The sequence below is a fragment of the Hemicordylus capensis genome, chromosome 6 (genome assembly GCF_027244095.1).
Source record: "Hemicordylus capensis ecotype Gifberg chromosome 6, rHemCap1.1.pri, whole genome shotgun sequence".
Classification (NCBI taxonomy): domain Eukaryota; kingdom Metazoa; phylum Chordata; class Lepidosauria; order Squamata; family Cordylidae; genus Hemicordylus; species Hemicordylus capensis.
The window spans coordinates 57,117,019-57,135,434 of NC_069662.1; the positions used below are offsets into that span (position 1 = coordinate 57,117,019).

Sequence of the window (18,416 nt, forward strand, 5' to 3'; positions counted from 1 at the left end):
TGGCGCCTGGCAGCCTGTCAGTGGCCTGGCTTGGCGGTGGCGGCGGGCGCTTGTGAGGAAAAACCTAAGTATAATGTAGTATGTGGGGGGGGGGGCGCCATTTCAGTGCTTGCCCTGGGCGCCGTTTTCCCTAGTTACGCCTCTGTGAAAATGACTTTGTGCCTAAGAGTTGCTGTCTAGCAACTTGGACCTTCCAGCATGTCATCAGAGCTAGTCTTCATTGGCAGTTAAGTTAGGAACGTAGGAAACTGCCTTATACCGAGTCAGACCATTGGTCCAAGTAGCTCAGTATTATCTACACAGACTGGCAGCAGCTTCTACAAGATTGCAGGCAGGCATCTCTCTCAGCCCTATCTTGGAGATGTCAAGGAGGCCTGTAGTCTCTCATTCATATGCAGCCAGGGTGGACCCTGCTTAGCAAAAGGGACATCATGCTTGCTGCCACAAACCAGCTCTCCTGATTTTATTGTTCTGCCATGTTTCTGTTCTTCTGCCGTTTTAAACACTTGTGTTGGGCATTGTTTTTTATTCTTTTTGTGAGCCACCCTGGGATTTGTTTCCAAACTGATAAGAAATAGACAAGTAGGTAGGAAGATCAATCATAGTATAAACTGCAGTTCAGCAGTTGCTGAAGCAGACTCCTTCACTAAGCCCAGAATTCCCCAGCAGATTGTCTTTAATTCAATGACAGTATTTCACTTTTCTTCTTGCAGAACAATGTGGCTCCCAAGTGGCACAATCTGGAATTTATTTATTTACTACATTTATATTTTTAAGGGGTGTCGAACGTACAAAGTATAACAAGCCTATCCGATGACTCCAAAAACAACATCGCTGAAGGACAAAGTGGTAGCATTTATTACCATTTACAAACTGTTTTATTGATACAAATGTTTTAACCAATAACAATATATGAATATCAGAATATATTACAACACATTAAAACATCATACAGGTTTGCAAACATACAGAGCAATTTGGCTTGTACCATATTATTTTTTATGTTGTTTTGTGTTTTTTTAATACAAAAAAATGAACAAAAAAGTTGGGGTGGGGGGAAATGAGGCCTTTTTTGTTGCCTTGGTCAGTTTCCTCAGTATGTACAAAGATAACAAGGAGACAAGAACCTTTTTGAATTTTCAAAGGCCAGCGAATCTTAAGCATGGCATGACACCCTTCGCAAAGTTAGTCTTGGCCCAGGAAAAAGAAGAGAAACATGATTGGTCAATAGTTGAGGATTCTTTTCAGGAGAGTATTATGGCTGCCTCCCCTCTAGGCCTTCTGTACAGTACTGGTGAGAAAACAAAAGTTACCCAGCAGATCAGCAACTGGAGGCTCCCCTTGCCCCAAGACAAAATCCAGTCTGTTGAGAGGTTGCCTGAGAGTTGCCAACCTAGAGACAAAAGATGCAGACAGAGTGGCATCTCTGGCAACAGAGTTTGCCAGTAGGCTATTTTAGGGCAATAGAGGTTGCAGCGGTGACCTGCCACCCCACCACCACCCTCCACTCCCTTTTCAAAGTGTCCTTCAAGTACAACTAGTTACTGACCAGGATCCTACTGGAGTAATGCAGTCCTCACACTGGATTCACATCCCCCAGACATAAGAAACTGCCTTCTGTCGAGTCAGACCGTTGGTCCATCTAGCTCAGTGTACACCAACTGGCAGTAGTTCTCCAGGATGTCAACAGGGATCTTTCCTGGAGATGGTGGGAATTGAACCTGGGACCCTTTGCATGCAAAGCAGGTGCTCCGAGTTATGACCACTCCCCAACTCTGTGTGGGAACTAGGACTTCAACCTGGTATGTCAAAGTGGGGAGTCGGTCTGCGGCTTCCCTGTGCACACACCCAAATCCTTTGACATGGTTATAGCATTACTAGAAGTTTTGCCTTAAAGTACAGTGCTTTAGAGCAGCAAGCGCCCCCCCTCCCCATTTCTTTTTAGTTTAAGGTTATTTAAAAGGAGCTCACAAACAAATGGGAAAACTACTGCTCAGCTGTCCACCAAGGTCAGAACAAACAAAGAGGAGGGTAATTAGGAGGAGCGTATTAGGAAAAAGAGTCTTCCCAATTCTAAGAGCAGCTCAGCAGTGGGACAAGGTGAATTTGTGAGCCTTCAGTTTTCAAGGTAGAAGTTGGGCATGCTTCAGGTGCATTGGATGAGTCTTCCAACAGTTATTAGCTCCAACAGCCAAAACTGGACTTTCCAGTCCAGGTATTCTCTTTTGCTCGGACTTTTGTTGTCCCAGATGCTGCAGACAGCAGGAGATGAGTATTCAACGAACAACAAAGCTTCTTTTAGGAGGCCAAGAGAAGGTGAGTGAGACATGTTTTTCATCTCCTAGCAGCCTCCCATTCCGGTTGACATGCTACTCTGGAATTTTGCAATGTGGCAAAGGAGGAAGGGTATCTAAAGGCAGAAAAGGCCACAATTCCACGGGGCTTACACAAGCCTCCGACAGCTCTTTGGACCCTGACCAAAGTGCTGGGACAGTGGGACCTCTGAGCCAGCAAGGCCAGTCTTATGGTCTTGCCTCTGGGCAGGAGGCTGGGGAAGAAGAGGATTCTTTGGATCCTTCCTCCTGCTGCAATTTCCCCTCCACACTCTAAATACAAGACAAAGCAGGGGCACAGGAGAAATAAACTGCTCTCCCAAGTTCAGTTTCTGCAAGTTCCAACATAAGGCTCGAAGCCCTTTCCATCCCTATTTATTGTAGGAGTGGGGCATGGCCATCCTGCTAGAGAAGGGCATGGGGGAAGCCACAACAGGTACCTGTGGGATTGTGGCTGCAGATGGCCTAGGACACACATCTGGGGCACATGGGATAAAAGCCCAGGAGCCTGGACACATAGTCAGGTTGCTCAATGTGCATTCCACGCACACACACCCCACTGCCCCACCATGCAGCTGGCTTTTGCACATCTGGTCCAGCAGATCCACCTGCAGAAGCCGATTGCCAAATGTGCATTGCCTCTGTGTGGACAACTACTTTTTGCAGTCATCCAGAGAAGACTACTAAACGTTCCTGGGGTTTGACATTCAGGGATACAAAGTGTGCTTGTGTCCAGTTAGTCCTTTCTGTCCTTACAGAGAAGGGGTGGGTGGGAATAACTTTGGATTCCTTTTCCTCCATAAGAAAAAGGCGAGAGGATTCAAGCTGATGGCAGAATAAAACTCTTCCTGTAGGAAGTTGTGCATTTCCACCTGGCAGTCTTGAAATGTAAGTTAACAGAAGAAAAGACACCTTCTTCTTTCCAGTTAGAACTGTGAGCCCCTGTCTGTCACCTCAGCACATCAGTACATTAGAAGTTTCCTTTCCAAAGGCACTGTATTTATTTATTTCAAACTCAATGTACAAGAAGTGTAAATAAGAAGACAGCTCTTCAAAAACAGCACAGTCCCAGGTCTTAAAATGGCCACAAGCATTTCTCATCCCAAGGGCGGACTCCGAGAGGGCTTGGCGCGAGAAGACTGGCTATTCCCATGCATGGCTGCTTGCATGAGCAACTGCAACAGGAGAGCTGGTCGCACATGGATCTCAGTCGTGGCAGATTCTGCAAAGTCAAGATGCACATTTCCCCCCCAAGCTGGAGGAAATGGCTATATCCAAGATTTATGGACTCCTGGTTTACATGATCCACTTATTTACAGCAGCACACTCCCCACTAAAACCGGTTCCAAACCTATGTGAACGATCATAGCTCCCAGCCAAGGAACTTGCAGAGAAGACCAAAAAGTCCACCCAGACCAACAGTCCGTCCAGCAGTAGCCAAGCTGTGTGTCCCTAAGAAGCACACTTGCAGGGCGTGAAGGTGACTGGCTTGCCCTTGCTGCTTGACCCCCAGCATCTGGTACTCAGGGAGATATACTGCTTCCAAATATGGAGATTCAGTTCTATTTTAACAATGCCCTGGGAACTGTAGGCCTGTGAACTGGCACGGGATCTCAAAGAAAGAATCCTCAGCATCCGCACAATTCTCAGGTCCGTCCGTAGGAACCGTGACAGCCGGACAGGTTTACAACTGAAGGGAAGATGTGCTTTGAGAGACAGACAGGGACATCTTGCACAAGTCCAATGTGGGGGGTCTCCAAGATATGCTGCTCCAATGAGTAAGCGCTTAGCACAAGCCATGTAGTGGTGCGACGGTGGCCGTGCACCTGGGAAGGCGGGCGACATGAGGCCAGCCTACCAGCCAGCCGTCCCTCCCCAGATGCACTCTTGTCCTCCCGTGGCCATAGGCAATAAGTGGGCCTGGGGAATGACCGAAGGACCTTTCAGATGCTGCCCAAAGGACCTTTCTGACACTGGAGAGGCAGCTATGGCAGCCCATCTCTAGAACGCCTGATACTCAGGAGGAATAAGCAGTCTGAGGTAGGACCCAAATGGCAACACATGGGAGCAGGACAGGCCTGTGCGCACTGCTCAGCATGCTGCACCAGCAACCTTGCCCCCCCCCCCACCCTTTAGGAGAAGACATGCTGCATTATAAAGCTTCATTCCTCAGTCAGTGACGCATGGCCCACATTCAGCTCCTGGACTTTGGGGGTCCCCTCGCCCACTGCCCTCCTCTCCCCTTTCTCTAGCATCCATCCTATTCCAGTTTGTCATGTTTTGTTATGAAGAAGTGCAACTACGCAGTGACAATGGGCCTTCAGAACATGGAGAAAGGGCACGACATCGCTCCTTGGCCCACACAAAGATCTCCAGAGCTGCCTTCTGACCTTACAGCAGCATCTTGGCCCTACAGGAGGCTGGAACGAGGGCTGTGAGAGGTAGGAGGAGGAAGACGGGCTTGAAGGGAAGAGTTCTCAGCTGGATGGGGTGGCATAAAGGAGTGGGGAAGTGCATACGAGGAGGTGCGGCAATTGTAGGAAGGAAAGAGCACAAGAAAGCCAAATGTGCTTCGAGGAAAGTAAGCCTGGCTGACTTGGGACTGTGCATTTCTCAATCGGATCTGTGCGTTAAATCTCACTACAACTGAGGACACACATTTTAAAAATTAACAACAAGAAAGGGCTGCAGCTTTTACACAGATGCCTTCATGCAACTACATGAGCACATTTTCTTCCTTTGTAAAAATTGAAAGGGGGCATTTCTTTAAAAATACACCACTGGATTCGTTTGTCTCTTTTTGATTTTTCTTCTTCTTAAATTAAATCAAGTTGATCAATAGAAAATAATTTCCCCACCCCACCCACCATTGCCCTTATCTACACATAATATACTTATTTATAAAACTCAAGATCTGGCCAAAAAATGAAAAAGGAAGCGCGCCTTCCTTTAAGTCAAAGCTGACATTGCAGGACCACCATTTACCATGGCTTTGCGCCCCCTGCTGGCCAGGGGTTGCATCTGGTGGCAGTTCGAGGTGCCGTTGAGCACAGTGCCAGAGGCCGGGTTGGTGGGAATGCTCACTGTGGTGGTGTTGGAGCTTGGGGATCCGTGAGAAGGGGTGGCAGGACTCGGCAGGGAGGAGGAGGTGGTGGCTGGCAAGGTGGCAGGGCTGTTTGCCTTGTCACTGACAGATTCACACTCCGAAGCTCCACTGGTATTGGTGCATTCTGAGTTGGCAGGCTGGGAGGAGAGCTTTAGCCTCTTGCAGGCTGGCTGGACACGGTACTTCAAGGGGAGAGGGCCATTCTGCAGGAGGGAAGCCACAGTAAATAGCAGGCCTCTGAAAGACGCTTTCATGCTTGTAACATTAATACAAAGAAATAAATTCGCCAGTATATTCTACAGCAATGCCAGGACAGTTAAGGTGGATAAACAATGTCCTCTTATTTTAAGTTCTGAATGTTCTAGTTGAACAATCCAGATTTCTTGTTCAAATTGTCGAAATTCAACATGGAACATCTACATGTTGAGAACCATAAATTGGCCATGTTTCTGCCAGATCCATTAAGGAATGCCTAAGATACGGGAGTTTTTTCTCCTGTGTATTTTTCTCTGACCCCAACCTTCTTTTTATTCACACGACATAGTTTCAAAGTTCTCTCTTGCTCCTTTAAATGCATCCAAAAATTCAAGGAAGTAGCAGAAACCTTGCCCTTCTTCTTTCTGTAAAAATCTGCCATCTCTTCGGGAATTCATACAATTATTAGCATTGAAGGTCTGTTATTTGCAATGAGGTAGAAGTCTGATACCAGAAGAGTTGGTAGTTCATGCAATGTGTGCCTGATTTGACCTCTCCCAGAGGAAATTTCTTCCCATTAAAAAAAAAAAAAATGGCTGCTGCCAGGCTGTAAAATATTCAAGGCTATAAAATGTTTCCTGCTTACATGGTACAGAAGTTAATGTTGGGTCCCTAAACATAAAATGTCTATACTTTTAGGTGGACAATCAGTGAATTCGTAAACACTTGTCTCTTCTCTTAAATCTAAGGTGTTTGTTGTTGCTGACAACATTAGAGGGGGGAAATAATATAGACCGATAACAAAACAACTGAACATTCCTTTCCCATCCACTCATAGTTTTTTCTTCTCTCTCAGATTCCTACATCCCTGATGTTACTATTGCAGGTTTAGTTTTTAAAAGGAAGATACATTTACTCTCTGTCCTGATCCTTATTTTCAAATGGCTTATCTCAGTTTTTATGTCTTGGACCACAAGTTGTTTTTCCTTTTCTTTGATATATAAATGCCTTCACCATTCCTGCAGGGGTTTCTTTCCTCCTGTAACCCTTCTCTTCACTATGTTATAACATCTAACATAAATGCCAGGGGGCTGCAGCATTTCCCCACATTCTCCCTCTCTCTCTCTCTATAGGGAACTTCTTTTCCTACCCAGCATTAGGACTGTCTCCTTCCATTTAGGGATATGTGAAACTGACCCCAATAATAAAAAAGGGGGGCTTGCCTCCTCCTCCATGCAGTCCTGGCCTGGTCAAACTGTGCCTCACAGGCACTGTTCCCTCTAACAGGGATTCCCAGATGTTGTTGACTATGACTCCCAGAATCCCCAGCTGCAGTGCTTTTGCTTGGGGATTCTGGGAGTTGTAGTCAACATCTGGGAATCCCTGTTAGAGGGAACGCTGCTCACAGGTTCTCCACAGAAACACCAATCAGCCACGAATCCCCTACATTGGAGCTTCATATTCTTACCTGAAAAAAGTCTGTGTTGTGCAAATTTGGATCCAGTTCTGTTCAAGACGTGAATATGGAGTTCTTTCAAGACCAGCCAGTCCTTTCCCCTCAAGTTGCCCCTCTACGATTCCATGCAGTTTTCTCTGCCAGCCCCTATCACTTCCCCAAGGGTCTGTCAGGCCATGATGATGTTGCTCCTCCCACAATCTACTCTGTGCCACCATTTTGAAAACATAGTGTGCAAGCCTACCTTTAAAATGGCAGCAAAATGGGAAGAGGACTGTGACAAGGGATTCCAGGGTGGAAGCTGAAAGTAGCACGGTTACCCACCCAGCTATGCCTAGGGACCATGACAGGCTCAGGGCAACTGGCAGTAAAACTCCAGAGCCATTACCCAATCATCTGTGTTTCTTGCTTCATATTCAACCCACAGGTTGTTCTGATTTCAGTAAGTTTATTAGAAGATAGGTCCTGATGCATTTCGAGTAGAACTCCTAAAGTATGATTGCACAAGTTTTCCTAAAGCATGATGTACACCTTTTCAGCAGCTACTAGCTATAGTTCTACCCAAAACACGCTGGGACCTAACTTTTAATAAACTGCCAGTGCACCTTTTCTGTTTTCTTCCTGTTGGTGTGGTACTTCCCCCGCACTCTGCCTCCCGATTTCAGTGAAAACAGTCCATTTTGACCTGCAAGACAACTTCTGTCTGTGGCATTCCCACGTCAACTTAAAAAGGGGTGGGATTATTTTTGCACTGAGCCTAATCTTAACACTTCAGCTTCGTTCAGATGTTATATCACCACTGTAGCTGCCCGTGTATAGTGGAGTGAAGGGAGAGGAAGTCCCGCCCCCATTGCATCAATCAGCAGCGCGCCCCACCGCTCACATTTACAGTGGTGCTTAACTAAAGAGGGAAGAGCTGAAAGTGTGATGTTGGGCACTTCTGTGATTGCAAGTCTGGATCGAGCCAGTCTCGCAGTCACGGAATGCTTAGGGCTCTTCTCGCTTCAGACATGCGTGAGTGGCAGGGCACGAGGGCGATTGGTGCAGCAAGGGTGGGACTTCCTCTCCCTTCACCCCACTGTACACAGCTACAGCGGTGCAATTTTATAACGTCTGAATCAGGCTTTTGTCTACACAGAATATTATTGATGTGAAGCCTTCTGCCCTACCCACCCAAAAGTGCACATCAAAAACACATGATTCCACTTAAAACATTCCAAGAAAGCTGGGGAGTGGATTCCTTGTTTGGGTTTGGCATGTGTGCACATTTTAATCTCAGTTTTCATATACTTCAGGCTTGCCTTCTGGCCACAGTCTAGAGCCACCCACAAGCTGGAGCTGACTTTGTTTTGCCTGTTTACCAATAAATCATGAGCCATGTTCCCCACAAGTATACAGTCCTCTAAAATAATGGGCAATATCCAGACTAGTTAGTCAGGACTTCAGTTTTACTGAAATTAATGGCAATTAGATTAAAGTAATAACTAATTTCATCTGGATGCTGCCCAGTGTTATGAAATACTACTATGCCAGGGGGGTCCAACCTGAGTCTCTCCAGCTGTCATTGGACAACAACTCCCATCATCCCCAGCTGCAATAAGTGGTAGCTGGGGGTGGTGGGAGTTGTAGTCCATCAGGTTGGCTGCCCCTTTACTATACAGTACCCTACTACGCTACTGCTCAAAATGACAACTTGTGCTTAAGTTAAAAAAAGATACTTTATTAGCCTGCCTGCCTATCCCCATACCCGTGGAGGGATTACCTCATCAGACTTGCCAGCTCTCTCCAGTAGGGTCCTCAAGACTTTACTTTTTTTCTCCTCCCACTGTTACTGCCTTGCCGTTTTCTCTGTTGCATGCACAGATAATTTTTTAACTTCTTTCTTTCTTTCTTTCTTGTGTGTCAACTTTCTAGCCCTCCTCTTGGCAGGCCAAAACTTAGAAATGCACAATAATGTCTAGTGATGGCTGGGAAACTGATTCAGAAACCCAGTATATGGGGCCCTGGCTACAGTACATTGCCACCAAACTTCTTCAAAGAGAGGATCTCACACTGACTCACCCTTCGCCAAGGATAGATGTAAGTAATGTCCATGAGTGTGTAATATTCCTTCAGAGGCTCATCTTCATAGAGGACTTCCACCTAGCAGATAAAAGGATACAGTTAACGGAATTCTGAATCATATAGCTTAAGGTATTATGTACCAGGCACAGATCCAAAGATCCCCAGGAGCCAGGGGAATAGGGTCCACTGGCAATTGCCCCCAGGTCCAGATGGTCAAGGGGTCCCACAAGGTTCTACAGACCCATGGCCAGCGTATGACATTGCCCCCCAAATGTTTTTCTCTCCCCTCCCCTTCCCACCAGCTGTGTGACTCCCAATCACAGCCAGCGAGTTGTTTCTTTTTTTTTTTCCAGGCAGGAGGAGGACGACAACTGAGAAAGGAAAGGGTTAAACCAGCCCAGCAGCAGCCATCTTTGATTGGTCCTCCTTGAGTTGCGCTCCTCCCCCACTCAGCAATTCAATGCAGAGTTGGCCAGCAAGCAGAGAGGAAGCATGGCCACAAGGAGAGCTGGAAAGGAACAAACAACCCTTATCTGTTTTTTTGTGTAAATGATTTCTTCCCTCAGAAGCCAATGTGTGTTTTTCTCCTTCCCACATTCATGAACCATGTGTGATCCCATCCCCAACTGAAAGCCTCCCTTGCTGTGTTTCTTCCCCATCCCCATCCCCAAGCCCTTGTTTGTGTTTATGTGAGAGATTATTAACTTTAAAAAAGTGATTTAAAACTATTGAGTTCTTCCCAGTAAGTCCTGACCCATGTGATCTTCCCCTCAGAACTTGCAATGAGTTGTTTTCCTCTCCGTGGAAAGGAAAGCAGAAAGTAAGAGAGAGAGCGAGGGGGGTGGAGTTTATTGGCTGGTCTGTGGTGGTGGTTAAATATATATTCAATTGTTTTGCAACCAAACAAGTTCTCAGAATTGTATACATAGCAGAGAGAGAGAGATTTTTAGACTTAAAAAAAAAATCATTTTCAAACCTCTCAAAGTATGCACTGAGTTATTTTCAATGCTTCTCATTTCCTATGTCTGGAAGCCAAGGGCTGCCTCTGACCATGGCTGATTTTGTTGTCCTTGGTGTACATATTTTGCCAGCCCTCAAAAGTCAAGTCCTTTCTTACTTCTCTTCATGTTGTATCTTTGGAGCAGCTTTAGTGAGAGTGTGAGTGAGTGAGGTGAGTGAGTGAGAGAGAGAGAGAGAGAGAGAGAGCGTGCACAATGGGCAAATAGGGATAGGAACATTGCTAGGGTTGTATGTATGCATATATCAGTAGCAGGCATATTTGTTAAAATGTTTCTGAGCTAAGGGAATATGCATGCACAAATATGTGTGTGAAAGTGTAGTCATATATGAAGAGGGTGTAAAATATGCACAGAAGGGAAAGAAAGGGCATGCTAAGAATCTTGGTTTCATCATGTCCTTACAGTTCTTCTGCAAAAAAATATATGGGGGAGGGGGGAAACAAAAGACGGGGAGCAAGGGGGCCTATTTTCCATTTTTTGTCCCTTAGTCCACTCCAGCCTTGCTTCCAGGAGCTTAATGTTCATTACAAAAATAAATTTTAAAAAAGCAATTTCTACCTTAAGGCTGTGAAGAAAGGCTCAAAAGTATTTGTCCTTCCTGCTGACTAGAGAAATAACGCAAGCTAAGCTTGCATAATTTACACAAGCTTCAGTATTTTCTTGCTACAGAAGCTGGACTAGTTTGGTGCAGAATTTTATACTTAGAGCATATTGACAGACAGACATAGCTGGTGAGAGCTTTTACTAGACAGACTTCCATGGAGTTGTTGCATAATAAAATTTTGAGACAAAGCTCACTAGGCTTAGCCTGGAACTTCTTTTCAGTGTCTAGGAGACGTGCTGCAAAAATAAAGCAGAGTGCCTCTAGGCATGTATAAAGTGCCGCCATCACCACCACCCCACAAAATGCTAAGGGGAAAACATCCAGTTCCAACACATCTGGTATTCACGATTCTGAACACCTCCCATTTTGTTTATTTACTACATTTTTATCCCGCTTTTCCTCCAAGGAGTCCATAGTGGTGTACATGGTTACGTTTATCTTCTCAAGAACCTTTTGAGGTAGGTTAGGCTGAGAAATAAGTGACTGGTCCAGAGTTACCCAGTGAGTTTCATGGCTGAATGGAGATCTGAAATCCTAAGCCAACACTCTAACCAGAGATTTGAAGACTCCACAGTCCTAATCCAACACTCTAACCACTATACTACACTGGCTTGTAGCATTTAAGCACTTAATAATAGGGTTGTGCATGGAACCAGCTGGCCCAGTTTGGTTCGAGGCTGGACCGGATCGGGCCAGTTTGTTCCGGCACCTCCTCAACCCTCCCCCACCTGTTTTGGTCCAGTCTGGTGGGATGGGGGTTGCAAATTTTTTAAAAATCACTTACTCCCTCCGGGGGACTTCCTCTAGGTGGCAGGGGAGGGGTCTGCGGGGGTTCCCCCTTCCCTGCCGGCCTTCTTACCACCCTAACCGGCCGTTCGGCTGGCTCTTCGGCCCGTTTGAGCCTCCCCTCTCCGGTGCGGTGGCCATTTTGGAGGCCGCCGTGCCTGCACAATGGGCCTCCGAGTGGCCTGATGTGAACGGGTTCAACGCCGAACACGTTGAACCTGTTTGCCCACCACTACTTAGTAACACAGAATTCTGTCTTGAAGAAAGCTGTTTGTTTTGTGCAACTCAGAAGTCTCTACGATTAGCAGCAGTGGCCAGTGTGGGCGCCAACGGGGGTGGGCGGCAAGAGGTATCGTTGATCACAAATTAATAGGTGCTTACCTCTGCTCCGGCTGCAGCTGCAAGCTGCTTGGAGCGGCAGCACACCAACTAGCACTCCCTGCGGTGGGGGATTGGCTCTGTAGAAGCTGGGTGAGTGGTGGAGCTGATCCCCCTCCGCAAGGAGATCTGAGTGGCATGCTGCTGCTCCAAGGAGCTTGCAGCTGCAGCGGGGGTGAAGGTAAGCACGGGCTAGTTTATGCCTAAAGGTGCCTCTCGCCGTCCCCTGCGCCGGCAGCTACTGACTATTAGTCCCATCAGTAAGAGTGTATATAAGCTTGCAAGCTGAAGTCAGTTCTTTGACCGAGAGAAATCATGGAGACTGACACAGAGACGCATCTGCACAGGCTGCCGATTTGTATATTTTAAACTGGAGCTTCCCCGAAAGACCAACAGTTCTGATCATACACAAGGCTAGCTGAAACTTTTGGTCCAAGCGTGCGACACATTCCGTGGCCACTCACTTTGTATTTGCTGGGAACATCCATCTTGTTGCGGAGGAACTTGGCCAGGTGCATGATGGTCATGGCGGCAGGACAGCGGAGGAACCTCATGCTGTCCTTCTAGGGAGGGATGAGAGAGAGAGAGAGAAAGGGGGCTTTATTGGGAGGAGGCGGAGCGGCTGCTGCAGGGTGAAATATGTATCGAAGCAGCCGTAAATCTGCCAGCTAAGAGGCAAGGAAGCTGCGGGGTGGGGGAGGGGTCCCCGAAGGTCCATGGGTCACAGGCAAAGGGCATCAAGGCAATCGACATGCCACTGCAGTGGGAAGTGAAGAGAAAACACCACTTTTTTCTAGAGGGGGAGGGACAGAGGGGAGAAAGAATCTAAAGCTAGAAAAAGAAAGAGAGAAAGCAGCAGAGGAAGAAGGATGACAGACACAGAAGGAAAGCAAGCAAGCAAATGGGGAGAATGACTAAATAGAAAGGGAAAGGGAAAACTGGGTGAAAAGATGGGAAAATAAGCAACCGCAGAGAGTGAACAAACATCAACATGATCAGGGACCAAGCCAAATTCAAGCCAGGGACGCATTTATAAGGCCATAGTTTAGCCTTAGAGCAGATGAGGGAGCCACAAAGAGTACTTGAGCTGGAGCCTCGGCACCTCTCTTGTTCGAAGCAACAGCCGGGGATTCCAGCTCAGAGGGCGCAGCCTTCAGGCAGAACCCGCTGCTGCCTCTTCCCCTTGCTCTTGTTTTACAAATCAAACACTTGCCGGCCAGAGAGTGGGGGAGGGTGGGGGAGTCCTAGGATTCTACTGCTTTTCTAAAAGGTGTGGGGACATATAGCAAGTAGTTCAGAAATTATTCAGAAGCCACGCTGCCACGTAACTCACCTTGTCTTTCTCCATGTTCCCATTTTCAACGGTCCCTTTGTTTTCTTCTCTGAGAGAGAATGAATGAGAGGCGAAATCAATGCAGTGTGCACACATACACTGACTGGACAGAGAACTCGGTCTACTCTGCCGACTGAGAAGAACAGCTTATGGTTGGCCTCACCAGAGGAAACATGATCACCCAAGCTTTTGTGGATCCAGCCATTTGATTATTTCTGTAGAGACTTTAGCCAAATGTGATTAATCACAGAGCCATACAAGTGATGCAGCACCTTGGAGACTAAATGCACATCTACATAACCACAGTCCCAACCAGTTCTAGAGTGAGAACGTGTCCTGGCTTCCACAACCAAAGTACCCGAGAAACAGTCATTCTATGAAATGGCCAGAGAGCTCCAATTATGGAGGATTTTCAGCATCCCCATCATGTCCAGTTTCTTTTCTGAGGGAATCGCTTCCTGAAACCTGGGGCAGCTATTGTCAAGCAGTGTAGACCAGGGATTCTCAACATTGGGTCCCCAGATGTTGTTGGACTTCAATTCCCATAATCCCCAGCCCCAGTGGCCTTTGGTTGGGGTTTATGGGAGTTGAAGTCCAAGGACATCTGGGGACCCAACGGTGAGAATCCCTGGTGTAGACAATACTGGGCTAGATGACCCACTGCTCTGATTCAGTAGAAAGCAAGTTCCAACATTTAATTATAAAACATTCTGAAAGGCAACCCAGAACATTTCCAAACAGTAAAACTAGCACAGTGTTTTACCAAGAACCCTTACCAAAAAAACAGGGACTGTCCCTGGAAAATAAGCATATGATATCTGTGGTCCACTTCATCAAGAACTGGGCCACTGTGTTGCACACCTGCTATTGTCTCTGCATATTCTTCACAGCCAGCCCTGCATGGAACGCATTGAAATCACCTCATGAGCCCTCTTCAGATGTTATGAAAAAGCTCCGCTGCAGCCATGCGCAGCGAGGCAAAGGGGAAGGAAGCCCCACCCCTGTCATGTCACTCACCCATGTGCCCTGCCCTGCTACGCACAGTTTCAAAGGGGCTTGTCTGAAGAGAGAAAAGCCCTCCCCTTGAGGATGGGAACATCGGTGATTGTGAGGGTGGAATCCACCCTCAATTATCAAGAGGCAACACAACATAATGCGCCTCAGAAACGAGGGCGGGGAAAGGATAGAATTTCCTTTCTGGTCAGGTGCAGTGGGAAGGAATCTGATGGAGGCAGGGTGTGGCCTCTCCCCTCAAAGCGCAGTTCAAATCTCTTCTTATTTGTAGAGTGTGTGCCCCACAAGACAAAAGCTGTAGAAACACAACTGGAGTGGTCCTTATAGATGCAAGAACACTTAATACAAATCATGAAGTCTTCCCCAGACAGTGTGTGTGTGTGTGTGTGTCTGTCTGTCTGTCTGTCTGTCCATGTGCACTGCTCTCATGCTGGCAGTGAATGTTCATCTCAGAGCAGAACACAGGTGGTGGAACTGCACCCTCAGTTGCACATTCTCCAACCCCGATGGGTCTCTCCTCAAAGGTTCCTTAGAGTGCAAAGGGAACTGCTCCTTTGCAGTTCAAAAGGCTAGAGGACAGGAGGACTAGCAATGAAGGAGCATGGTTGCTGCTCCTCAACCATAAACTCTCTTTAAATTACAAATTCAAATGCACATCCAATTGGAAGCATGTTCCACGGAGAGCAAGATAGTGCAGACAGACACAGCATTTGCACTGGGATGTGCATTTGGGCCTGTGGCTACCAACTGTGCAAGGTACTTGGAGGCAGAAGGCTGCTGCTAGGCTAAGTGTAGCGCTTCTTAGTTGGATTGGAAGGAGCAAGCTGGAGTAAGCATTGCAGGGGAGATGGAGGATAAAAGCAAGAACCCTCCTCTTTGCCTTGATCCTCCTTTTGTTCTTTGGGAAGGGTGAGGTAACACCACACACACACAGAGCAAATTTCCCCCCAAAATGTGAAAAATATTCACAGGTCTAATAATAAACTGTATTCATCCATCCATCCAATAAATTGTATTCATCCATTATTCATCAAGAATGCTCAAGAATAATACATCAGTCGTGATTAGAATAATAAAATTTGAGAACTGGAAGGGACCTTGGAGGTCTTCTAGTCACTTTAAAAATTAAAAACAATACACACAAAGATAAAAGAAACAAAAAGCAACAATCAAAATCAACATCATTAGAAGCAGGAGCAGATGAAGAAACATCAATAGAAGGATCAGCATTATTCCTCTTAGATTTCCTGCTGTACCTGATTCCTTCATAGAACTCTATGGATAAACTGACAATTTCATCATCTGACAGATTTCCTTTCTCTTGTTCTGAAACCTCCCCCCGGTCTTCATTAGATCCATTCGGAACTAGACAAGCAAGAGAGACAAAATTAAACACACACCTACTTTCAGAAAGTATATTTCTGTGGACATGCAAGGAAAACACACACAAGATACACATCATACCGTCTGCCATAGGGTAGGCTGCATAGAAATCACGCCGCCTCTTCATTTCATCTACATGGGAAAGGAAACACTTAATCAGAATGTTTGTCTCCGACTCATTCTTCATGTAGATTACACATCACCACAAGTGTGAATTTATGAATACATAGCAACAAGATACTGGGCAACATTCAGACTAACTTTCAGACCATGGAAGTCAATTAGACAAATTAAAGTGCTATTAATTAAACTTAAGTTCCATTAATTTCAATGAGAATAAGTCATGACTATCTTAGTCTGTATGATGCCCACTACAAGAAAAACACATTACAATCAATCATACAAATTACTGCCCACAAGTTGATCAAAGAAGAATCTAGTTCATCCTTACACTAGGATCAAGGGTACTTTAATCGCATTTCCAAAGACTTTTCATATGACCTGTATCATTAGCTGAGAATAAAACTTTGAAAATGGTATCATTCCCTCTGACTGCAAATCAGTTCGATTTGGAAGTGAAACAAGATCACCCAAAAATAAAGTAGTTACGCCTGGCATCTAACTTTAAGGGCCCCCAGGATATGGAGAAGCTCTTTGTAAATTAAGAGAAGCAAAAACAAAACAAAAAAGGCCCCGTGAGCTTCCAGGACATATAGAATGTTAACAGCATAGAGATACGGTAAGAATAATTGGTTTTATTGTCTGAAGAGGGAACTTCCAAGTTCACAATGAACACCAAAGGCAGGAACATTTGCCTTTGCTGCTACATTTTGGTGGGGGCCAGGGGCAGGGGAGGAAGAGAATGTTCTGCTGTCCAGTCACAGTTAGGATAAAATCCAGGATTTCTCCATTATTTATTATGGGCAGCTCTCACTTCTGCCTCGGGGAAGGGGAAGGGGGTCTCAAAAGAATCCAGAAGTTGGGCAGACTATGAGAGGCTATCACTTAAGTCTATGGTTGAGCGCAGTTGAGCCATGGAATGTTGATGGTGTCAGCTGAGAAGTGGGGGGGAGGGCGCGGTAAGGGAGGGAAGAACTGGTCTGCTTGAGTCTCTCACAGCTCAGAGTATTCGGGAGGTGAGCATTGCGGGGGCAGGGGATGTGCCGTGAAGTTTTTTGTGTATTGTTTAAAGTCTCTTCCTCATACTGTACTTCCCACCCTACCAGGCTTACAGGTGAAACTTGGAAAATTAGAATATCGTGCAAAAGTCCATTAATTTCAGTAATGCAAATTAAAAGGTGAAACTGATATATGAGACAGACGCATTACATGCAAAGCGAGATAAGTCAAGCCTTAATTTGTTATAATTGTGATGATCATGGTGTACAGCTCATGAAAACCCCAAATCCACAATCTCAGAAAATTAGAATATTACATGGAACCAAGAAGACAAGAATTGAAGAATAGAACAATATCGGACCTCTGAATATACAGTGTACTGTGCTTGATTGGCCAGCAAACTCGCCTGACCTGACCCCATAGAGAATCTATGGGGCATTGCCAAGAGAAGGATGAGAGACATGAGACCAAACAATGCAGAATTGCTGAAGGCCGCTAATGAAGCATCCTGGTCTTCCATAATACCTCATCAGTGCCACAGGCTGATAGCATCCATGCCACGCCGCATTGAGGCAGTAATTGCTGCAAAAGGGGCCCAAACCAAGTACTGAATACATATGCATGCTTATACTTTTCAGAGGTCCGATATTGTTCTATTCTTCAATCCTTGTCTTCTTGGTTCCATGTAATATTCTAATTTTCTGAGATTGTGGATTTGGGGTTTTCATGAGCTGTACGCCATGATCATCACAATTATAACAAATTAAGGCTTGACTTATCTCGCTTTGCATGTAATGCGTCTGTCTCATATATCAGTTTCACCTTTTAATTTGCATTACTGAAATTAATGGACTTTTGCACGATATTCTAATTTTCCGAGTTTCACCTGTATAAGCAATGGAAGCAAGGTTTGTCCCAATGCTGACTCAATAAGATAAAAGTAAATTCATACCGCCCACTTACCCCACACCATGCTTGCTCACACACACAGACACACACTTGCTTCCAGGCACTCATTTATACCTTTGAAGAGCCCTGGCACCAGCTTGTACACTATATCCTGTAGGGTTTTATCTGATCTGAAATGTGAGAAGGAAGAATGGATTAGTAATGGTCAGTCTGGGGATAAACACAAATATCCCCATTTAGTTCTTCCAGAAGGAAAATAGGCCTAGATGTTCAAGGCCTACTTTGCTTTCGATAATGGCAGAAAAACAGAACAAGCCTCTGCCATGAACTCCCTACGAACAGGTGGCCAGACAGATAGATAGATACAAACACACACACATACACACGGGCAATTACCACTGCAAACAGACCAGGTGGCATTAGGTTGTGGCAGGCAGAAGAGATGGATTTTAACACTCAGTATTCCCACTAAAGTGTACAAAGAGTGCATTGCTTCACCACCAAGTAACAACAACCATTTAACTTACTTTAGGAAAAACAGACTTCAGCCCCAAGATCTATGATTCTGCCTTTTTAGCACTGAAACGTTAATGGATATTGTAAGAGTGTATAGCATAATTAATTAAAGAGGGATGGAGATTTTTTTTTTTAAACAAAAAACATTTTAAGCCAGGGTTGTGTGCATTCCATAGTTTTGCAGCTGTGTCATGCAATTCA

General features: G+C 45.7%; 1 protein-coding gene across 5 annotated transcripts in view; it reads right to left on the bottom strand.

Annotated features, from left to right (window-relative positions):
• Nucleotides 1–835: 835 nt before the first annotated feature.
• The window catches only part of PCGF2 (polycomb group ring finger 2), a 62,281-nt gene continuing 44,700 nt past the window's right edge, over nt 836–18,416 (bottom strand). For all 5 annotated transcript variants that reach the window (XM_053263195.1, XM_053263198.1, XM_053263194.1 and 2 more), the window contains exons 4-10: nt 17,814–17,869; nt 15,753–15,803; nt 15,545–15,653; nt 13,275–13,323; nt 12,406–12,504; nt 9,152–9,232; nt 836–5,642 (exon numbers count right to left, since the gene is read on the bottom strand). In XM_053263195.1, the coding sequence (XP_053119170.1) occupies nt 5,283–5,642; nt 9,152–9,232; nt 12,406–12,504; nt 13,275–13,323; nt 15,545–15,653; nt 15,753–15,803; nt 17,814–17,869 (805 nt within the window). In that variant the 3' untranslated portion in view covers nt 836–5,282. The remainder of the gene's footprint in view (nt 5,643–9,151; nt 9,233–12,405; nt 12,505–13,274; nt 13,324–15,544; nt 15,654–15,752; nt 15,804–17,813; nt 17,870–18,416) is intronic.